Source organism: Aedes albopictus, chromosome 2 (assembly GCF_035046485.1).
Source record: "Aedes albopictus strain Foshan chromosome 2, AalbF5, whole genome shotgun sequence".
In the NCBI taxonomy this organism is placed as follows: domain Eukaryota; kingdom Metazoa; phylum Arthropoda; class Insecta; order Diptera; family Culicidae; genus Aedes; species Aedes albopictus.
The window spans coordinates 6,337,638-6,359,012 of NC_085137.1; the positions used below are offsets into that span (position 1 = coordinate 6,337,638).

At 40.6% G+C, this 21,375-nt stretch overlaps 1 protein-coding gene across 4 annotated transcripts in view; it reads right to left on the minus strand.

The window, feature by feature from the left end:
- LOC109411674 (cadherin-related tumor suppressor) overlaps window positions 1-21,375 on the minus strand; it is a 360,443-nt gene that overhangs the window by 301,240 nt on the left and 37,828 nt on the right. For all 4 annotated transcript variants that reach the window (XM_062849061.1, XM_062849058.1, XM_062849060.1 and 1 more), the window contains one exon: window positions 3,089-9,022. In XM_062849061.1, coding sequence (XP_062705045.1) covers window positions 3,089-8,353 — 5,265 coding nt within the window. In that variant the 5' untranslated portion in view covers window positions 8,354-9,022. The remainder of the gene's footprint in view (window positions 1-3,088; window positions 9,023-21,375) is intronic.

Genomic DNA, 21,375 nt, shown 5'->3' on the forward strand with positions numbered 1-21,375 from the left:
AGCTAGGAGTTTAACAAGGAGTTCCAAAAAGAATTTCTCTAGAAACTCCGCAAGGAGTTGCACTGGTTCCTGCCGGGAATTCTAAAGGGAGTTCCACTGGAAATTCTTCTGGAAGTTCCACCGTAAGAATTCTTCTAGCAGTTCACCCTAGAAGAACTTGTCTAGGAGTTGCACAAATTATTTCTCAAGCAATACCACAGGGAGCAAACCTTTAGAAGTTCCACTGTGAATTTCTCTAGGAAATCCACCGTGAATTGCTGTAGAAGTTCCACCGGAAATTTCTCTACGAGGTCCATCGAGCAATTCTCAGTTCAAAAGGGTATTTCTGTAGGAATTCTACGCATTAGGTGAAAAATGCGTTAAATACTGTTGTATTTCATTACAAATATGTGTTTGCATCCTATGGCAGATACGTATTTTAACCTGAACTGTAAAGTCGTCTTTAGTGTCTGGTACTTGACTTAACTGATTATTTCTCTAGGAGTTTCACTGGGAAATCAAGTAGAAATTCAGAATTTTCACCGGAAATATATCTAGGACTTCTGTTAGGAACTCTTCTGGCAATTTCACCAGGAACCCCTGTAGAAGTTCCATCAGGAATTTCAATAGAAGATTCACCGGGATTTTCTCTAGGAATGAAACCGAGCGTTCTTGTAGGAATTCAACCGAGAAACTTCACAGAAATTGCACGAGCAATTCTTATAGGAGTTCCACCGTGATAGGGCCCCAATAACACGCTGCTGTAATGGCGTATCCAGCATGATCATACTGAGGGTGACGGGAATCCATCCCAGTCGGTTCAAGATCTTTTCGTGATGGGAATTTCCTGGACTTCCTTGAGAATAGCTTGCCACGCCATACACATGCAAAATGATCATTAGTAGAGTAGGGTCTCGATTAATACTGTGAAAGTGCTCAAAGAGCATCAAGCTGAGAATTGTTCTAGTGGGAACGTTATGCCAAGAAGCTGAAGAGTATATTGTCTAGGAGTTCAGGAGATTCGACGAGAGTTCTGTTTGAATTTCGCCGAGAATTTCTCTAGGAGTTTTACCGAGCATTTATTGAGAAGTTCCACCCGAAATTCCACAGAGAGTACCAACAGGAATTCCTCCAGGAGTTCCACTACGAATTTCTGAAGGAGCTTGCACAGAAATTTCTCTAACAGTTCCACTGGGAATTTCGGCAGAAATTCCTTTATGGGTTCATGTGTGAATTCTTCTTGAAGCTCCGCCGGATAAAAGGGAGACACCGGAAGTTCCTCTAGGTGTTCAGCTCCGAATTTCTCTAGGAGTTTTACCACGAATTTCTGTAGAAAACAACGGAAGTTCTTCCTCTAGAAGTTCATTAGGGAACTATATTTTACTGAGATTTTTTTAAAGTTCTAACGGAAACTCTTCTGGGAGTCCCATCGGAAAGCCCTCTAAGGAGTTTTTCTGTAAATACATGTCGCTCGAGTAGGAGATCCATCGAAACTTACTCAAGGACTTCTACCGAGAATTTCTGTAGGGAGTTCCACCGGTAATTCCTTAAGTAGTTACAGCAGGAATGCCTCTAGGAGTTCGGCTACTGATTCTACAAAGAATCCCAAATAGATATTCTCTAGGAGTTCCACCGATTATTCCTCTATGAGTACCACTTGGTGTGTTTAGAAGTACCATGGTGTGATTAGTTATGCTCTCATATGCATATATGCATAGTATTATGCCATAACATTTTGGTGATATTGCTACAACTGGTCTGTGCACCTTTTTCTTTCTAGACATAAAACGTGCGGGAGTTTCAATTGTGAGGCCTATACATATCTGTAATAGTACGTATGCGTGTCAAAACTGATCTCATCAGATCCATACTTTTTGCAATTAAAAGTATGAGAGACAAACTCCACATCACTGGTGATGCTTTAGACCATCCAAATCACTCCGGAGTTAAGGCCTTTATATCTACACTCGTAACAACGTATCGCATACATTTCAAACTTTGTATAATGTGATTTGGAAGTTATAGAAGGTCAGTTGAATCAGTTGAAACCGGTCAGGATCGTCCAAACTGATATGAAGCTAAGATGATAGTTAACTAGATCACTCGATGATTTACTGATTTTAAACATATGTGCTAGGTGCCACATGAGTGAGGCTTTGAAACCTAAGATATCTGTAAGCATAAAACGCTATACTATTCAATCAACTCTGAGAAAGTTCCAATGCAAACAAATAATTTGCCAGTTTAAAATTTTCTACTGTACCATTAAACGTTGTAACAAAAGAACTATCCTAAACGCCCGATGAACCAGCCTAAACGATTCAGAGCCTGTGCCCACGATCCTCAAGAAGCTGCTGCACACTGACCATTCATCGCGCGCACGGATTCATACGGTTTATAGTGCTGCGAGCGCGCGTGTGTGATTTAAGCCTGATGCTATTTGCCTATACAATACAAAACTCGCATAAACCTGGGTCTCTGCCCGTCCGTGGCCAGCCAGTCCGTCACTCGGGTGAGAATCGAATTTCGTACAATGAATGTTTAAGAGTAATAGTTTGTAATTATTTTCCGGTCAAACAGTTAGAGCTTCGAAAGCAGCTCCCTCCAGCAGCAGCAGCAGATCCAATCCAATAGAGACGAATTGGGGGAAGAGGACAAAAAGAAGGAAAAAAAACCTAGTAGAGAGGCAGCACCACCAAACGAGATGGACCAATGCGGATTTTTGCGTTTAATGTGGAATGATTTCCCCGCTGCTCGCGCGTCCTCCACGCCAATCAAGCGCTGTCTCTCCGTGGGCCGTGTTGTTGGTGAAGTGTTTTATGATGTTTCCCCTCCATGCATGTCTACTCGTCGTCGCTCGAATAAGGCAAAAGAGCTCGTGGCAAACACACGGAGAATATGAAAATTGAAAATTTGAAGGAATTTTAAATAATCACTCGAGAGGAAATCGCTCTTTTTCGGCTTAGATAATCGAGGACCCCTGGCTGGGAGAAGAGTACCGTTCTATTTCTCGGGGAGGGTCAACCTCCCGAGGTTGTGATGGATTTGTATTTTGATGGGGGTCAAATAAGCGTATTATAATATGATAGAATAGAAAAGTTGAACTCACCTTGGTGCTAGTAGTTCGCGGCATTCCTCCGAGTGCGATCGCGTAGACCTCCACCTCGTAGCTTTCCACGCCGGACTCGCGATCCAGCTCGGCAGCCGTTGACAGTATTCCAAGCTTGGTGTCGATATCGAACAAACGGTTCACCTGTTTCCCATCGCCGGTCACATTGGTCACATAGTACTCGATGTCACTCACCGAATTCAAATAGGCCGAGACGGTCAAAATGCTCGTACCGATTGGTTCATTTTCCGACACACTCCCGAACATGTCCTTCTTCACGAACACTGGTCCATTATTCGTTGGCACCGTGGTGAGGATCGTTATGTACGCGTCACTACTTTTACGCTCGTTCTGTACGGCTTCGTCGGTGGCCCGTACCGATAGTTGATAGCGAATTTCCGGTTTTGATATGGCTTTTCGCAGCGTTATGGCACCGGTCGATCGATGCAGTTTGAACAAATCTGTATTCCCACCAGTCATTTCGTACGTCACTAATCCATTAGAGCTCGAGTCGGCGTCATGGGCGTTGATGTACATGACCGGATTGGGACTGTTGTCCACTCCCACGCGCACGTCTTTCATCGACAAAATGGCAGCATTCATAGAAACAAATACCGGTGCATTATCGTTGATGTCTTCCACTATGACTGTGACTAATTTCTCAGCAGACATACGTTGTGACGGAACTAATGCTTGATCGGTCGCGATCACCGTTAGGCGGTAGGTATCAATGGCCTCACGATCGATGGCATGTAACGTATGGATCACACCTGTAGTTGGGTTGATGCCGAAATGACGATTGCGATTCTCCGGATCTTGGTTGGAGATCTCGTAGGAGACTTTGCCGTTCGGGCCAGAATCTGGATCTTCGGCAGTAACAGTCACGATCGGAGTTTTGATGGGAATGCCTTCACGAATTTGTCTTACAATTGCGGTGTTTGGAAAGCTCGGTGGATTATCGTTCGAATCGATCACATTCACTATGAACAGAATGGTCGTGGATAGTCGTGGGTTGCCACCATCTGAGGCGGTGATGTTTAGCGAGTAGCTTTGGGTGTCCTCATAATCTAGCAATTTATGCAGGTACAAATTGCCCGTGATGGGATCGATGTGAAACGTGTCTCGGCGATTGCCGGCGGCTATCGAGAACGTAATCTGACTATTAACACCGAGATCCATATCGGTGGCCCGAAATCGAATCAACTCCGTTCCGATCGATGTGGTTTCGTTGATTGCGATTTGACTTAGGGTTTGGGTGAATTCCGGTGCATCGTCGTTCTCATCCAGTACCTCAATAGTGACCGTCGTGCTGGTGCTTAATCGATTCTGCATCGATGCATCATGGGCAACGATCGTTAATTTATACATTGACACCGTTTCACGATCGAGGGCTTTCGCGAGCGTTATCTGACCGGTAGCATCGTCAATTACGAATCGCTCATCGCTGTTCCCTTCGGCAATGTAATAAAACACATCCCCATTAAGACCCTCATCGGCGTCGTTCGTGTACACCCGAATCAGCTGGGTTCCGATCGATGATCCTTCCGAGATCTGGACCTTATAAGGGGCTCGCACGAACTGCGGTGCATTATCATTCACATCGGTTATAAAAACTTTTATCTTGACTTTATCCCGCAGACGGGTCAATCCATTATCGGTCACGGTCGCTTCCAGCATGATAAAATTTTGTCCGGTCGTTTGTACCAGCGCCTCTCGGTCGAATTCGTGCAACGTTTTTATAAATCCGTTTCGCGAGTCGATTATAAAATCTTCCTGCTTGCTCGACAGCATATAGATCAGCTCGGCATTCCGTCCAATGTCACGATCGACGGCAGTCAACTTGCCCACAAACGTATCGGCCGGCTCGTTCTCGGCCACGCTGAAGATGAACGTGCTGTTGGTAAACTGCGGTGGGTTATCATTCTCATCGATCACATGAACAATCACCGGAACCGAGGAGCTCCTCGGAGGATCCCCTTCGTCCGTACACGTTATTGTCAGCGAGTAATAATCTCGTTCCTCTCGATCTAGCGCACTTTTCACATACAAAAACCCATCGGGGAATATACCAAACTTCCCATCCACGTTGCCTTCGATGATCGCATATGAAATCCTTTGATTCAGGCCGGTATCTGCATCCGATGCGGCCAATGCAAAAAATCTCGAATTAACGGGCATGGACTCCAGCAGAGACGTCTCGTACGACGTATGATCAAATACTGGAGTGTGATCGTTTACGTCTTCAATCGTCACTGTAACGGTACTCTTCGTGGACAGCTGTGGATCACCTCCATCCGTTGCAGTGATTTCCAAATTCAGAACCGTCCCAGGATCCACCAGAATCGGCCTGTTCAGATAAATTACTCCAGTTGTTTCGGAAACCCTGAACAGGTTTTGCGGATTATAATTCAAACTGTAAGTAATCCGACTATTCGCACCAGAATCGGCGTCCTTAGCCTTGGAAAGGTAAATTTCCTGTCCAACGGCGGTATTCTCAGGTAGATTGATCTCATCATGATCATGCGTAAATACTGGCGCATTGTCGTTCAAATCCACTATCGTAATGTTCACAACAGTTTGTCCGAAAGCCAATCCGTTCCTCGCTGCTACAGTGATGCTATAAAACGAAGACGTTTCCCGATCAACGTTCCTCGCACTGCTGATCATTCCAGTTCTCGAATTGATTTTGAAACACTCCCTGGGATCGCCTTGCAGAAGCGAATACTCAACGTTTCGCACTGACGGAGAAGCTTTCGACCTTATCTGGCCAACTTCCCGCTCGATACCCGGTCCTTCCAAACCGTTGTCTTCCACCAACTGAAACTCATACCCTGTAAGAGTATCAAACTCGATTTCTTCCATGATGGACTCCTTGATAATCTCAACGACCGCGTCCCTCTCAGCGCGTCGTCCTCCTTTATCCTTCGCCGCGATCACAATCTTGTGCAACGGCTTGGACGACTTTTTCAAGCTCCCCCGGAGGGTGATCTGTCCACTATTGGCGTCGATCGCGAACAGTCCATCGCCACCGCTGACGATCTCATAGGATATCATGGCGTTGACGCCTTCGTCTTGATCGGTTGCCCTGACCTGGAGAATCGGTCGTCCCGGAGCGGTGTCCTCCGGTAGGGCTAGGAAATATTGCTTCGGGTAGAATTCCGGGTTGTTGTCGTTCGTGTCGTCGATATTGAGTTGGACCGTTGCCGTGGACGATTGAGGAGGGGTTCCTTGATCGCGTGCGATCACTTGAATGTTGTAGAATGGGACTTTCTCCCGATCCAGGTTGGATTTGGTGGTTAGTTGACCGGAAATGGAATCCAGATGGAAAACACCTGGGTAGTTTTTCTCCACGCTCGGGTGGAAGGAATAGGTGATGCTACCGTTTGTTCCTTGATCGTGATCATCGGCTGTCAGGATGGCGACCACGGTTTTCGGTTTGGTGTTCTCGTTCAAGGTGATGTTTAGCCGGGGTTGTGAGAACTGTGGGGCTTCGTCGTTTTCGTCTAGAATGGTTACTTTGAGCTGAGTGTGAGCCCACTTGGGGTTGGGTCCTCCATCCCGAGCAGAGATACTTAGTTCGATATTGCCGTTTACTTCACGATCGAGTTGTGCTTGCGTTGTGATCAGACCGGACGATGGATCGATTTTGAACCATTGGTTGTTGTTACCCGAAACGAAGTCGTAGATGATCTGTGCGTTCACTCCTGTGTCCTCGTCTGTGGCGGTGATACTGGCAACGTAGGTTCCCGGAGGAGCAAGCTCACTAAGCACGGTGGAGTATTCCGACTTTTCAAAAACCGGCTCATGATCGTTAACATCGTTGACGTGGATGATCAGATGGGCAGTTGCGGTACGTGGAGGTGTTCCTCGATCCGTTGCCACCACAGTCAGATTGTACTTGCCGATCTCTTCGCGATCGAGGACTCCATTAACCCGAACAATGTAGAAACTTGGTGATTTTTCCAGTCTGAAATGCTGTAGATCATTGCCAGCAATGATCTTCAAACTGGTGTCGCCATTGAGTCCCTCGTCCATGTCGACAACGGATACAGCTGCCACTACGGAGCTGTTGGCAGCGTTTTCATCAACCGTGGCGTAGCTTCCCGTTGGAGGGAAGTACTGAAACCGTATGACGGGATCGTGATCGTTGGTGTCCACGAGATTGACGGTAACGTATGTTCTGCCGTCCTGTCGAGGAGAGCCATGATCGCGCGCGAACACTGTAAACACGCAGCTTTTGGGGCACGTTCCGTCGGGTCGCGATAGCGATTGGCAGTTTTGGTGAGGACATGTCAGTTGTTCCGTGGTAGAGATGACACCGGTTTCCGGGTCTACCGTGAACTGTGTTTCCGTGTCTGAGAGGTAATAAGTTATCTTGCTGTTGTCGCCCAGATCGTTGTCCGATGCCATAACTTGAAGAACTGGTGTTCCTGGTACAACACTTTCGTTAAGCGATACAATGTAGTCACTGTGATCGAATATTGGTGGGTTATCGTTCACATCCAAGATTGTTACGTTTACCTGCAAGTAACCGAATCGAGGCGGAGTTCCTCCGTCTTTTGCCGATATGTTGAGCATATAAGAGCCCCGCGTTTCACGATCCAGCTTTCCGGTAGTTTCTAGGTGTAGATAGTATACGTCGCCGCTAGGATTGGTGGTAACTGCTAAACGGAACTTTTCGTCGTGGTTTCCATCGACGATCCTGTAGTCATCAGTGACTCCGTTCTCACCGATGTCCTTATCGGTAGCGGCATCCAGCAGCAGTCTGGTACCGGATATGGCACTTTCCGAGAATGACACTGCTATGCTTGGTTCCGGAAATTCCGGAGCGTTGTCGTTGACATCAACAACTGTTATTCGGACTTCGATGGGATACGTTGGTTGACTGGACAGTATCACCAGATCGTGGCGATCATTTTTAGTGATTTCCCTATCGAGAATTGCGTTTGTTTTGATTTCGCCCGTATTTGGATCGAGGACAAATTCCCGTGGTGGTTCATTGAAACGATAAGTGAACCCAGGTTTCGTTGGAATGTAACCCACGACTGTTCCACGAGCTTCGTTTTCAAACACTTCGAACTGAACCCTGGTGTCTACGGCGCGCGATTGCATTGCACCATCGTTTGACGATCGTCGTCGAGCCCCTATCACTACGCCAGGACCCGGTCCAGGCCCAGGCCCATGTGCACCTACGCAGTCTATCGCGGCGTACAATTCTAGTATGACTAGCAGCCAAAAGGCAATTTTTAAACTGGCACACCGCATTTTAACTGGACTTTGTGTCGGATCAGAAATATTTCTCTAGCGCACTTTTGTTTCACTGCTTGCTGCACCCAAATTCTTAGCTCCACCTAAACGGTGCGTCATAATACTGCTGGAGCTATTTTCTGTGACTGGTTTTTACCACCGCGAACACGATCCATCATAAACCGCTAACACTTTTCGCATATCTTAGTAGCATTTAAACTTCACTTCACTTCAAACTGGTGAATGCTGCACGTGGCTCTACGTCTCACTTTTCGGCAGTATCCACAGCCCAACACCAACCGTACATCGTTTAATGCTAATTGTAATGATTAATTTTATCCCGATCCTATGTCCTCAGCCAACGTTGGAACTCATTTTAAAAATTAAAAATCATTATAGCCGTACAACCCGAATACAAACTATACACACGGGTCTTCACTCACTGTCGGTGGTTTCTAACTCTTCTTCTCTGGTTTCTTCTTCCTCTCTAACTCTTGTGCACTTTATCTTGAACCTTTCTTGACACCGCGCGCACTGTGCCACTCTTGCTGCTTTGGATGTTCTCTCCTTTTCTTGCTTCTTGAAATTTTAAAAACTTCAAGTTTCCTACATCATTTTTTCACTTTTTCCTCTGCACCACAGCTGCGGCAACACCGAATACACACATCTGATCGGGGAGCAGCAATCCTGTAAGACAAAATTTTCTCTTCAAATTTGTTGTTGTAAATTATTAAAAGTACATCTTCGCACACATAGAAACGGGAAATATTCCCGGAGAAGATAACAGAACCAGCAACAACAATAACAACAACACACACATGCAACACTGCTGAGAGAACTCTTGCCTTCGCTCTGGTATGGAGTTTCTTGAGATGCCCAAGAGTTCACCCAGACATGCCCAAAGCTCGAAAACCCACAAAGCGTAGACCATGATCGCCATGTATCGAAAAGCGGCGGAGCCCCGTGGAGGTGCCTCAGCATAAAATCAGCACATTCACACACAGGCCATGCTCTGGCGTGGAACAAGTTCATGGCAGGTTCACACCACTACCACCATCAGGGAGTCGGACGTGATCGCCGTCCGCTCGATCATTCCATATGTGTACAACACACATTCGCCGTCCCAAAAATTCTTACTGGATGTCCCGAAAATCGAAGGGAAAACATTTTTCAAGAATTTCCCTCCACCCTTCAACCGCCTCCTCGCACGAGAATTCTGATGGCCGATCACTCGATCGCCTAAGCGATCATGTTGGTTGACGAAAAATGATCGACTACCTAATAGCGTTGTTGGCTAGAACGCAGTTTTCCCCCCATCATCCATGGAAGACCATCAGCAACTTAGGTACTTCGGTAGGAAAGAACTCTCTGTTCTTCATGCGAAAGATCACATCCAGCGTTGACCGACCCGACCGACCAACCGAGTTGATGCCCGGGAAAAAAGGCAGCATGTAATTTCTCAATAGCGCAACCAGTACCGCTCGGGGCTAAGTAACAACAAGTCTTTTGCGCCGAGCGAGATGCGATGCGAACCTGTGCTCTGGTGCTGCTGCGTTTCTTTCGGACGACGCACGGCAGACGACGAGGAATGCATCGGAACAAGGGAAGGCTTCCTGCTGCTGCACACAACACCGCCGCCGATCGCCGTCGTCCAGGCGATCGGTTGGACGGTGCTGGTGCTGGTGCTGGTTGATGTCGCGTTTAAATGATCGGTAGTCTCCGTCCGTCCGGCGAATGTAAATTTCCGAGCCGGGCAGAATGTCTTCGGGAAAATTCTGACGTTAATTGTGCCGAAAGTATGTCGGATTTCAGGTGAACAAATTGCGGTTCAGGTGAGTCGTTTCGACGGGTAGGATCATTTGGAAATGTATTTGTCAAGATTTACATGTAGGGTTTTTTTTTTGTGATAAGCATGTTATGGAGTATCGAAAACAAAAATTTAAAGAAACGAAAGTTTACTCTTCAAAGTAAAAATCACAACAAATGAAGATATAATTTATGTATTATAAACAATAATATCGAATACTTTCAATATTGTAAAGTTTTGTAAATTCTAACAGAAACGAGAAATAATTGCAGAGAATAAAGTTTCTTTAACGAATACAGGCAATATCTCCAAAAATTGCTCCAGAAAAATTCTAGTAATCCCAGGAAATCCTGAAAATTTTGCTACGAAGGAGCTTTTTTTCGGGAGATGTCCTAAAAACCTACTGGAAATTCTTTGGTGATTGCTCCATGACATACTCACAGTACCATTCATAAATTTTTACAAAATTCCATACAAACCAATCAATGATCTTAAAAAGAGCGTCAGGGAATATGTTTTTTTTTTTTTTAAATTTTCCAAAACATATTTGAGATGTTTACGAGGAAAGGAACATTCATCATACATATTTCTAATGACTTTTTTTAAATAAAACCAGAAGTTTATTTGAGTATTCATATGGTATTACAATAACCACAAAAACTTATTTTAGAATTCCCAATTACGACAATTTTCCAAGCAAACCCCTTTAGAAAGTATAAATTCAGAAATATCGCTTGAAATCACTCATTAACTTTTGCTTTAAACTATCCTCAACGTCTCGGCGAACATTTCTTAACATAACAACGTTTCTAGAATTCAACAAAAAAAATCAAAATATTCATAAATACACCAGGAGTTCGAATGATTTTTTTTTCCGAAAATATGAGCCAAATGACCCGAAACCGTTCTGAGAATACAAATTATTAAAAGATCTTCTGGAAAAAGCAGCCTCCGACAATCTCGAGCGGAATTTTTAGATAAAATATTAGACAACTAGCAGACCCCTAGCCACTTCGATCCTTTTGACAGCTGTCTATTTTTTTTCAAGAAGGTTTAAGAAACTACTGGAAGGAAATTTTTTAGAAGTTTCTCTAGAAGCTATTGTATAAATATGTGAAACATTTCATACAGTAGACATCTTGTTCCGAAGCGCCTGAAGGTATACTATTATGTATCCAACTTTGAATCGTAAACGACTGTTGTAGGGTTCTAACCACTGAATTTAATAACGTTCTAGAAATGGAAAACGCTACACTCAGAAATGAAATAAAACTTTGTTTGATTTTATTCGATACTTTTTTTGTTTTTTCTGCATTTACACTACGCTTAGTTTAAGAAGTATACTTAAGATGATTGAAAAGTTATACTACGGTAAAATAACATGAGATTATTTTACGCGTTGTATTCAGCAAAAGCAAATCAAAATTTCAATATGTCGGACCACTAACGGCAGGAGGAATTCAACAAAGCTACAAAAAGTTCCGAGATTGTTTGTACCGATTTCACAATCGGCAATCCAGGTTTTACTACCGCGGGGCTTGAAGGCAGTTATAAAAAGGTAATTTTTTGCAGTATTATCGCCAAGCGGTGTTAGCTTAGAATTGAGTTTTTTCAGACACTTCCGTGGGTACGACCGGTCAACACGATTCCCCAGAAAAAGCTCCAATCAAGAATATCAGCGGAAATACTCTTAAATAAGAGAGAACACATGACAACGGAAGTATCTGAAGCTAAAAATCTTCATCCAGCTCCTAATATTGCTGCTGTGAAGAAGGGGAACCTGAATGCCGCCGGCACCGAGATGCCATTTTACGCAGGGATCTTACTGGCCACGGTTTCCATACTGCCAGAACTGGTGCACAATACCGAGGACGGAAGCCAACAAATCGGTGAACACATCAGTTGAAATCTTTTTGAAACCAAACCAGCCAAGTGGTCATCTACGACGGTGGAAATTTCCTGAAGAACACCAACCTGGCTCTGATTATCCGAGAAGTCCTGTGCTGCTGATCCTGACAATTAGAGACGGTCTACGGTCTAAAGTGATCTAGGAACAATCGCTTAACGTATTGCGTGAAATTGCTTTGTATTATTTGCTGAATAAATTAAATAGTTTTTGATGTATATATTTTTTAATTTTTCTTAAGAAGAAAACAAAACAAAACAAATTCTAGTCAAAATTAACTAAATCTCGATTATACAGTATGCGGCAGGAAAAAATGCGAAAGTGTTTTTCAACTTCAAACCTCATTTTCGTCCATTTGACATTAACCAATCTATGTATCAACGTTCCATGATCTATAATAGGCTAGTTTTCTGAAAAGTTATTTAAAAAATTTCCCATTTTGGTCACTAACCTTTACAGGGCGGCGCCTGAAGATGAAGACAACCAGAATTTTCAAACCGCAGAAAATCGCACAGGTCGCTAAATTTCGCATCTGATAAAACAAAATTTTTGATTTTCTCTACAATATCATCAAATATATGTACTTATTTCATCTGGTATGTGAAACAACATGGCTCTGGATCAGTGTGGTGTGGTTGCTCATTGAATTTGAGCTAATTTTGTTACTGTTATAGTCATTTTGTTTAATGACCATTGGGCGCGCAGTTTATTGATATCCGCTTATTAGGCCTACATTATCACATGTAAAACATCAAATATGTTCATTTTTATTTTTCAGTGCTAAAATATAGACATTGACTGATACACTGTCATGAAACAATAGTAATACATATCCCATATTTAGCGTGTAATAGTGCCTTGAACTTTTCGCATTTTTTCCTGCCGCACCCTGTACTACATTCGGTAAGTCGATGTTATACTAGAATATGTGTATATGAAAGTTATACTTAGGGGGTATAGCTTGCATATATACGAAGCCTGGGGTCAACCAGGCGAAATGGATTTAGCGTAGGATGTATACTATTTAGTTTTGATTTTTTTCTGAGTGTAGAAAGTACCCTTCCAAGCACACAGTGACTTCCAAAGTACCCTTCAAAGTGACTTGTGAATACCTGTTATGGGGTTCTAATCCCGGGAATGGAGAGAAACTTCCAAAAGCTTCTCATGAATTGGGAATTTTTCATTTCATTTCAGCCACCGTAAATGAATGTTTGGGCTGCTAAAGCCGAAACAGTAAACTCGAGGGTTCTCGAAAATTTAAAAAGTTCAATGCTCCAGAACATTCTATAACATTCTTCTTTTTCTACTGAAAAACTTCCAGAAAGTTCTCGACAGTTTCAGAATTTTGTTGTTTCAGAACATTCTAAAATGTTCTTCTTATTATTGTTTCTTAATAGCCCAATATTTCCAGAAAGTTCTCGATTTTTTTAGAAGCCATTTCAATGATATATTCAAAGCTTCACGGACAGACAGGTTGTCTATCTGGGATTATCTAGGGTATATGTACCATTCCTTGGCCTAATTTGCAAGCCGCATTGACAATTTTGACCATAACTCATGAATTAATAGCACTAGGAATAATATGTTCACCCTATTACACACTCTAGGTAATGCATGTTTCCCCAATTGGAAGTAAACTAACGTAAATATTCCAGAATTTACTTTATTAAGTTGAAAAGACTCGATGCGATGGTATGCAACGTTGGTCTATTGCTTTTCAAGCACTAGAACCACTTATTATCTCATTTTTTTTCAATATTTTTGCTGAAGTATTAACTCTGTTTGTTCCCCAATCTTACTTGTACATTACATTTTGGAGCCAAATTTTCAAAAAACTGTAAATGAATTACTTAAACTTAAGTTCTTTCTTAATTTATTAACGAAAACAACGCAACCCTATTATTGTGTTATATTTTTACAGTCACCGTACACACAATCTTTCTTCCTGTTCGTTCTTTCTGGTTCTTACACAAGCAATGTTGTTGACGTCACTTATCGGTGTTGTTGACGTTACTTTACTGATGGGCCAAGATTTGGGTACATAGTGAAAAAAATGTCCTCAATATTCGGCCCACATTCAACTTGTAAAATATGCATTATTCGTTGAAAACAAAAATACAAGTTCAAAATAGCGTCTTTGACCGTCGCATCAAATGTTCAGTTATTGAAAAGTCAGTTCGAAATGTTCCAGAATCATGCCATTTATTAATCATGTGTATAGACTACCCACTAAGCCGAAGAATCATGGCGTCTACAAAAGCTACACAAAGTGACATTTTCATTCATTTTTAATGCTCAAAAGTGCTAAAATTGAAACGAAATGTTACAGTTGTTTGCCGCATAGCTTTTCCGATATCCAGTTATGCGTGTTTGTTTGAGTTTTTGGTTAACGTTGAGATAGGCCGAACGAAGGGGCTATGCCAACGAAGCATCCCGATATCCATATATGATTTCTAGCATAATATCTCGCAAAATAGAATTGTATTAGATTTTCGTGTGTTCAAGGAAAGGAAATTTATGAGGAATTTGAGTGGAATTCATAAAGCCATTCATAGGGAAATTTAAAGCGAAATTCTTAGAATCTTCAGAAAATATTTTAAAGTCTATTATTTTGGCATAGATCATCAGCAATAATTTGATATTTGTTTAAATATAATCATTGTTTAATTCTGGAGAGTTTTTATTAGAAGTCTATCCATGCAAAGCTGAAATGTATCTAACAGTTCCTCTAGTATTTTTCCCCAAGCACTCGGGCAAAGTATTCCAAATTTTGGAGCATTTTTGGAACATTCTCTGCTATAAGTTTGCCAGAAATTTAATTTGCCATATTTTCATCTGAAGCACGATTTATTCTCAAAATTATAAGAAAATCTTCCATAGCAAAAAATATCCAGACTATCTACACAAATATGTTGAAGTAAATTTCCAAATGAATTCCCAGATAAACTATGAACTCTTTGAAAAAAAATGCTTGGAAAATCTATCAGATTTTTAATGCATGTAGGTGACAACTTTCCGCATTAAATGCAAACCTCAATTCATTCACAAAATCAGCAATAACATCTGGAGTTCTTATTTGGAAATTCGAAACATTTTCTAAATCAACGTTTAGGCACCAACACGGTATACAGTATCAAACACATTAAATTATACGAGTTGCATCAAAATTTCTGTCAGCTAAAAATTGGAAGTTTCTTCGGCACTTTTACATTGAAAATTTTTTGGAAGTTCATTTGAAAATTTGTTGAAAATAACTTCTAAAAAAACGGCAAAAAATTTGGGAATTATATTAAGTTTATCATTTTACTTTATAATTTTCTTTCTTATATATATTTCTTTTTGGAAACTCCTTTGCAATTTTATGCAAACATTCTCTAGGCGATCTTTTTGGAAATGTACTGCATGAATTATTTCGAAAAACTTGATGAGGTCTTGTTCCAACCATTCTTCTATAATTGTTTCGACAATATTTTGTGAACTTATTTGATAACACTTTTGACATTATTTCCGGAAATTAATTCTAAAATTCTTTTGGCTAAAATAGGTATTTGGATTTTGTTTAGCATCTGTCAATTTATTTGAATATTTGAATATTTCATCCGGAAATTTATTCCAAAATTTGATTTTTAGATAATTTTTTTTTCGTAGATTCTTTGCAAGATTATTCGTTAATTCCTTTGAAAGATTGTTTGATATTTTCTTCAAACAATCTTTCGGCAATCGATTTGTGGATTTCCTTTGTAGTTTCTTTAGTAATACCCACGAGGATTTCTTCAAAGTTGTTCTTGGATTTTTTCTGCAATTATTTCAAAAATTCCTTCTGCAAATTGTTGGGGAATTATCCCATAATTATTTTGACAGTGTCTACAGCTATTGCTTTAAACATTTGTTATTTAAATTTCTTATTATTTAAATTTATTCTGCAATTTTTTAGAAACTACTTCGGAATTTCCTTTGGAGATTTTTATGGAAATTTCTTTAGAAACTTTCAAGGCAATATTTTCGTGGATGATTTGCTAAATCTTTTGAAAAATCCTTGGGCATTATCGTTTCGTTAATTTAGGCAGGAGTAAATCTCATTTTCTTCTTTTGTCACAGTGCTCGTTGATTTATAAAGGAGGGATGATGAATAATAAATGTATTTGATGAAAAAAATACCCAAACATTTAGCCAAAATTGTTTGCTCAAACAACATCAAATTAGACAAGAAATCGTAATACCCACGCAGTTTGCACCATTTCATTGAAGAAATGGAGAATTGATCATCTCACCATACAAAAATTCAGCTCACTACTTTCATTCTAGTACTTCACTGATAGCGTCCTGTTGTTTTGGATGTTTGTCAGTTTGATTAAAAACTCTTCCCGATTTTTTTGTTAATATTTTTAAATTAAAATTTTCTTTGTAGATTCCACCCGAGAGTTCTTCAGAAAATCCTTTGGAAATATTTTATTTTTTTTATTGAGAATTCCTTCAGCAATTAGCAAAGCCTCCGAGAAATTCTTCAAAAATTTCTCTGGGAGTGTGCAGCATATTCTTTGGAAAATTTTCAGGATTTTTTTGGGGTAAATTAGTTGTTGAATTAAAAAAAAAATGCGGCTAATAATTCAGAAATTTCTTCGATAGCTTATAGCAATTCGTTTGGCCATTTTAGGGAACACTTCTTTTGTGATTCCTTTAGCAATTTCTTCGGGATTCGAAGATACACTATGGAATTGTTTGATATGACTTTTTAAAGTTCCTTCGACAATTCATGCAAAAATTATTCTGACAATAATTTTAGGATTTTTCCGGTAATGGTTTTTAGCAGTTAAGACACTTCGTTAATAAGAAATTCCATAACAATTCTTTAAAAAAACATGCCTTTGTCAATATCTTTGGAAATTTCTTCGTTAAAATTAGTTGGAAGTTCTTGCGGCAATATGTTTAGGAATTTACTCGACCACTTTTTTTTTGTCTTTATTAAAGAGATTTTCAGCCTCAGGCTGGTTCATCTTGCTACTCGACCACTTTTTGCAATTCCATTGAGAATGCCTTCAGCATCATCCTTGAAAATTCCTTCAACAATGTTTTTGAAATTTCCTAGTAAATAGCAATTATTGCAGAGGAAACTCCTCTAAGAATTCCGTCAGCCAAAAGTACAGTCAAAAACGTCCACTAGATTTTTCTTACAAGTAGCAGCAACCAGAACAAAAATTTTGAGAGTGTTGCCAGTTCACTAGAAATTTCACCAACAAATCATTCAGAGATGCCCTCAGAAGGGTCTTAATTTTTCGCTTAAAACAGTTTAAAATCATCCGGCAAACGAGAAGGTTTTTAGATATTTTTTTCAGCGATTGTTTCGTTGGATATTCGTTTCGGAAACTCGCCATAAATTATGCCCGCAATTTGACAAAGAACTGCCCAAAAATTGCAAATAATATGTCTATAATATCCATCTGAACATTTTTTAGTCGATTCAAATGTTATTATTTGATTTAATTACAAATTCAAATTAATTTCTCTTGGTAAAATAATATGTTCTATGAAAATTTATAATTGCAAAGGGCTACAGAATCTTAAACAATGAACATGAAATTCTCTATCATCAAATTCCTCCGTCAATTTTCTGGTAATAAAAATGTCCCCTACTTTCAGGTTTGATCCAGGTAGTAGAGATTTATCCAGAAGAAAAATCCATCAGTACTTCAAATTTTCTTCAAAAAAGTTACTGTTTTTGTTTCTACATAGGTTCTACTAAAAATCATACAAAAAGCCAAAAGCGCACAAGTAATTTACTAGCCAACTACCAATGAGTTTTGCCAAAACTTGCACATGCACGTACACGAGACATTGTATCGATTTTTTTTATTTCTCTAAACATAGCTTGGATAAATCTTCAAGTTTTCTAACTTATCCGTTCTAGTAAATAATTTGATCAATTCTTCCAGGAAGTCGAAGTATCATTTGTAATTAATTCGAGGAGTTTCTCCAAATACACAACCAGTTATGTTTTCCAGAAAACTGAGCAAAACATTTGTCTAGTGAATTTTCTGTATAAATTCCTTTAGATATTTTGGGAAACGTTCATAAATCATATAACGAAAAAGAGTTCAAAATCTTTCAAAGATATCTCTAGAGAACGTTTCCAAAACTCCACAATTTCTCCAGCATCCTGTGGAAATTTCCCAAGCAATCCTGCCCAAGCACCTCTACAAGGTTTTTTAGCAAATTTCGTTATTTTGTGGAACAAGTTCTCCAAAGTATACTGTGGGAATCATTGCAGAAAATCTTTAGAAACTTTTGAAAAAAAGTTCTCTTCAATGGAGTCTGGAAATCCCACAGAAGCTTCTCGTCGGCATTTTTTGAAAACTATCAGAGAGTTCGCAAGAATCTTTATTATTCGGATGATACTACAAAATCTTCCGAGGAGTACTGCGAAATTTCCTGGAAGGAATATTCAAAAAAAAAAAAGGCGCGTCCCCTAATGTTCTACTTTCTCAGCCAATGCCTATTTTACATGTGTATATTAGCCTGGTACACGGTTTATATGGGAAAATACAAAAAATGAAAAGAACTCAAGCTCCTGTATACTTTTTGAGTTCCACTTTGGTCCTATATCAACTGCGCAAAATTTTCAGATCGATCGGAAAAACTATATTTTAGCGCCCGCTATTCTTAGTTTTTCATACGATTTACTATGGGGATATTTTACTCCTGCAAAGAAAAATCGCTAGGAGTCACCCCTAGATCCTTAAAAATAAGTCGATGAATGATTTCTGTAGAAAACTTCACTAGGAATCAGACCTCCGAAGACAGTAAACCGATGCGACGTTCGTGGAAAAAGTTATTAGTCCTCAACCGATCGATAAAATAACGCGATTTTATTATTTATTGTTATTCCTTACATGCTAAACAGCGTTTGCATGTCATTCGGTCTTCAGTCAATAACTTTTTTCACATGCCTTAGATCGCTTTGCGGTCTTCGGAGGGTTGATTCCTCGTAAAATTTCCAACAGAAATCATTCATCGATTTATTTTTAGGGGTTAAGGGGCAACCTGCGGCGATTTTTCTTTGAAAAAGTGATTTTTCCCATACTAAATCGTATGAAAACTTAAAATGGCTGGCGCTTAGTTTCTCCGATCGATCTGAAATTTTGCACAGTTGATATGGGGCCAAAATGGAACTCAAAAAGTGTACAGGAGTAAAATGTCCTTTTGTGTCCCACGCTAGTGTATATCCTGTGGCAGGCACGAAGATACTTCATGTTCATACCCAAGGAAGTTAAGGAAATTTCCTTTACGAAAAGCTCTTCGAACAACCAGGAACCAAACCAGTCTCCCTCTGCATGGTCATCCTGAATACCCACGCCTTTACAGCTGCGGCTATAGGGGTGACAAAACTAATCAGCTTCGTTTAACTTGACTGAATTTCATTGTTCTACAGCACCATTGATTTCAAAATTGGGCGATTCTTCAATTTCATCTATATTTATCTATCAATGGCACAGTTTCCAAGTTTCAGTTTATATCTCTTCAGTAATACTCAAACCTACAATTTATTAATCAATTTCCAACCAGCTACGCATTTGCTCCGCTTATTACGCAAATACCTACACTCGCCACGCACAGTTTCTGTCCCTCTTTTTTTTTTTCGGGCACACCAGAAACCACTTGCCGTTTGTGCCTTTTCACACCAACTTTTCGTACCGACAATTCTATATTAAGCGGTACAGGTATTTACTTCATCATCATATTTTTAATATATAAAATACGCTCCAGCAGCATCCCTCCGTCGTCCACCCTACTTTCAAACTGATCCCCGCCGCATCCCACCACGACGTACGGTCGGGAGCCCCTCGAAGTGCCCTCGCCCGGACCCGGTTTTATGATGCATATTATACCTACTACTGCTCCTCATTCTCTCTTTCGCGCTCCCGCTCAGTTGCTCGCGCGCGACTTGTTTCCATCTATATCCCCATCTATATGCACAGGCAGGCAGGTCCCAGTCTTGAGCGACTCTAGACGAGGAATATCCACTTTTTGTCCACTGAGCTGAGCGCTCAAGCTTTCCATCGCCGAAGAGATTTTCCAATGCCTCACTCCTTGCACCCTTTCACCCTACCCTTGGTACTTTGAATGACTAAACGTGCATGTATGCGCGCACAGTTCCTCCGTCGTCATCAGTGTCGACGTCGTCGTCGGCTGTTTAATTATTCAGGAGTGGAACAACAACAGTGACAACGACACACTGCTCCCATCGCCATACGAGCTGTACCAACACTAATTTGAAAAATTAACACTTGCACAATGCGGGTTTGGGTTGCCATTCCCGGAAAGATATGTGGTTATTTATAAGCTCGATATAATTAAATTTAAATACTTGCATAACTAATTGCATTGAAATATTATCCATGCAAAATTATTCCAACAAGTTCATAGACTTTTCACAGTTCTCGCCAAAATCGTCATAAGAATTCCCATCATCCATCCGAAAATTCCAGGCAACACTTCCCGAATGGTATTTAATATGGCCGCGCGCAGTGTGGACCTCTCCGATACTACTACCACACGGCCACCAAAGAGAGACCCTCAAGACTCAAGACTCAAGACGTCTCTCCCACTTCCACCCAATTCCTTCCAATAATGTGGTGTGGTGGCTGTGTATCGTCGGACGGATCTCTCTGTTTTGCTTTCGATTCTCTGCTTCACACGATTTGCTTCTAGGCCAGGGGTTCCCGACCCAACAATGGGACCTCAAGCGGAATGATGATTGCGATTTATCTCGAATGTTTCATAGTGAGTAGAATTTTTCCCGTATGCCACTTTTCATTTTGCAATGATAGTTATGATAGCTCAATACAAAAGAGTGTATGAAACAGTTCGAAATGTCTATTTCACAATCTTAGTCCTTTAGATTTGTATTACACGGTACATCATAAGCCACGATTACAGTAATGTCTCGTCCTAAGATGCACTAGGAAGCTCACTGCCATACAGTCATTAAATCACTAGGAAACACTGCACAGGAAGATAATCCTGATAAATGGATTTATAAAATCGATCACAAAATAGTTCTTACCCAGTTTTCCAAGTTAAATCAACTGGTTCACATTTGCATGGTGCACCAGAGAGACTGTTACTTAGAACAATGTTAGTCGTGGTTATTCGGTTTTCCATTTATGGTTTTTAACGGATTGTGTTAGCTCAAGTCACCATAACTATGAGGTTCTCGAGATGAGCCAACAACTGAATAGAAAAAAATATATATACAAGAATACAGTTTTTAATTTCAGAAGTGCGACTCTCAGTAATTTAGACAAGATCTAAATGCTGCGTAATAGAAAA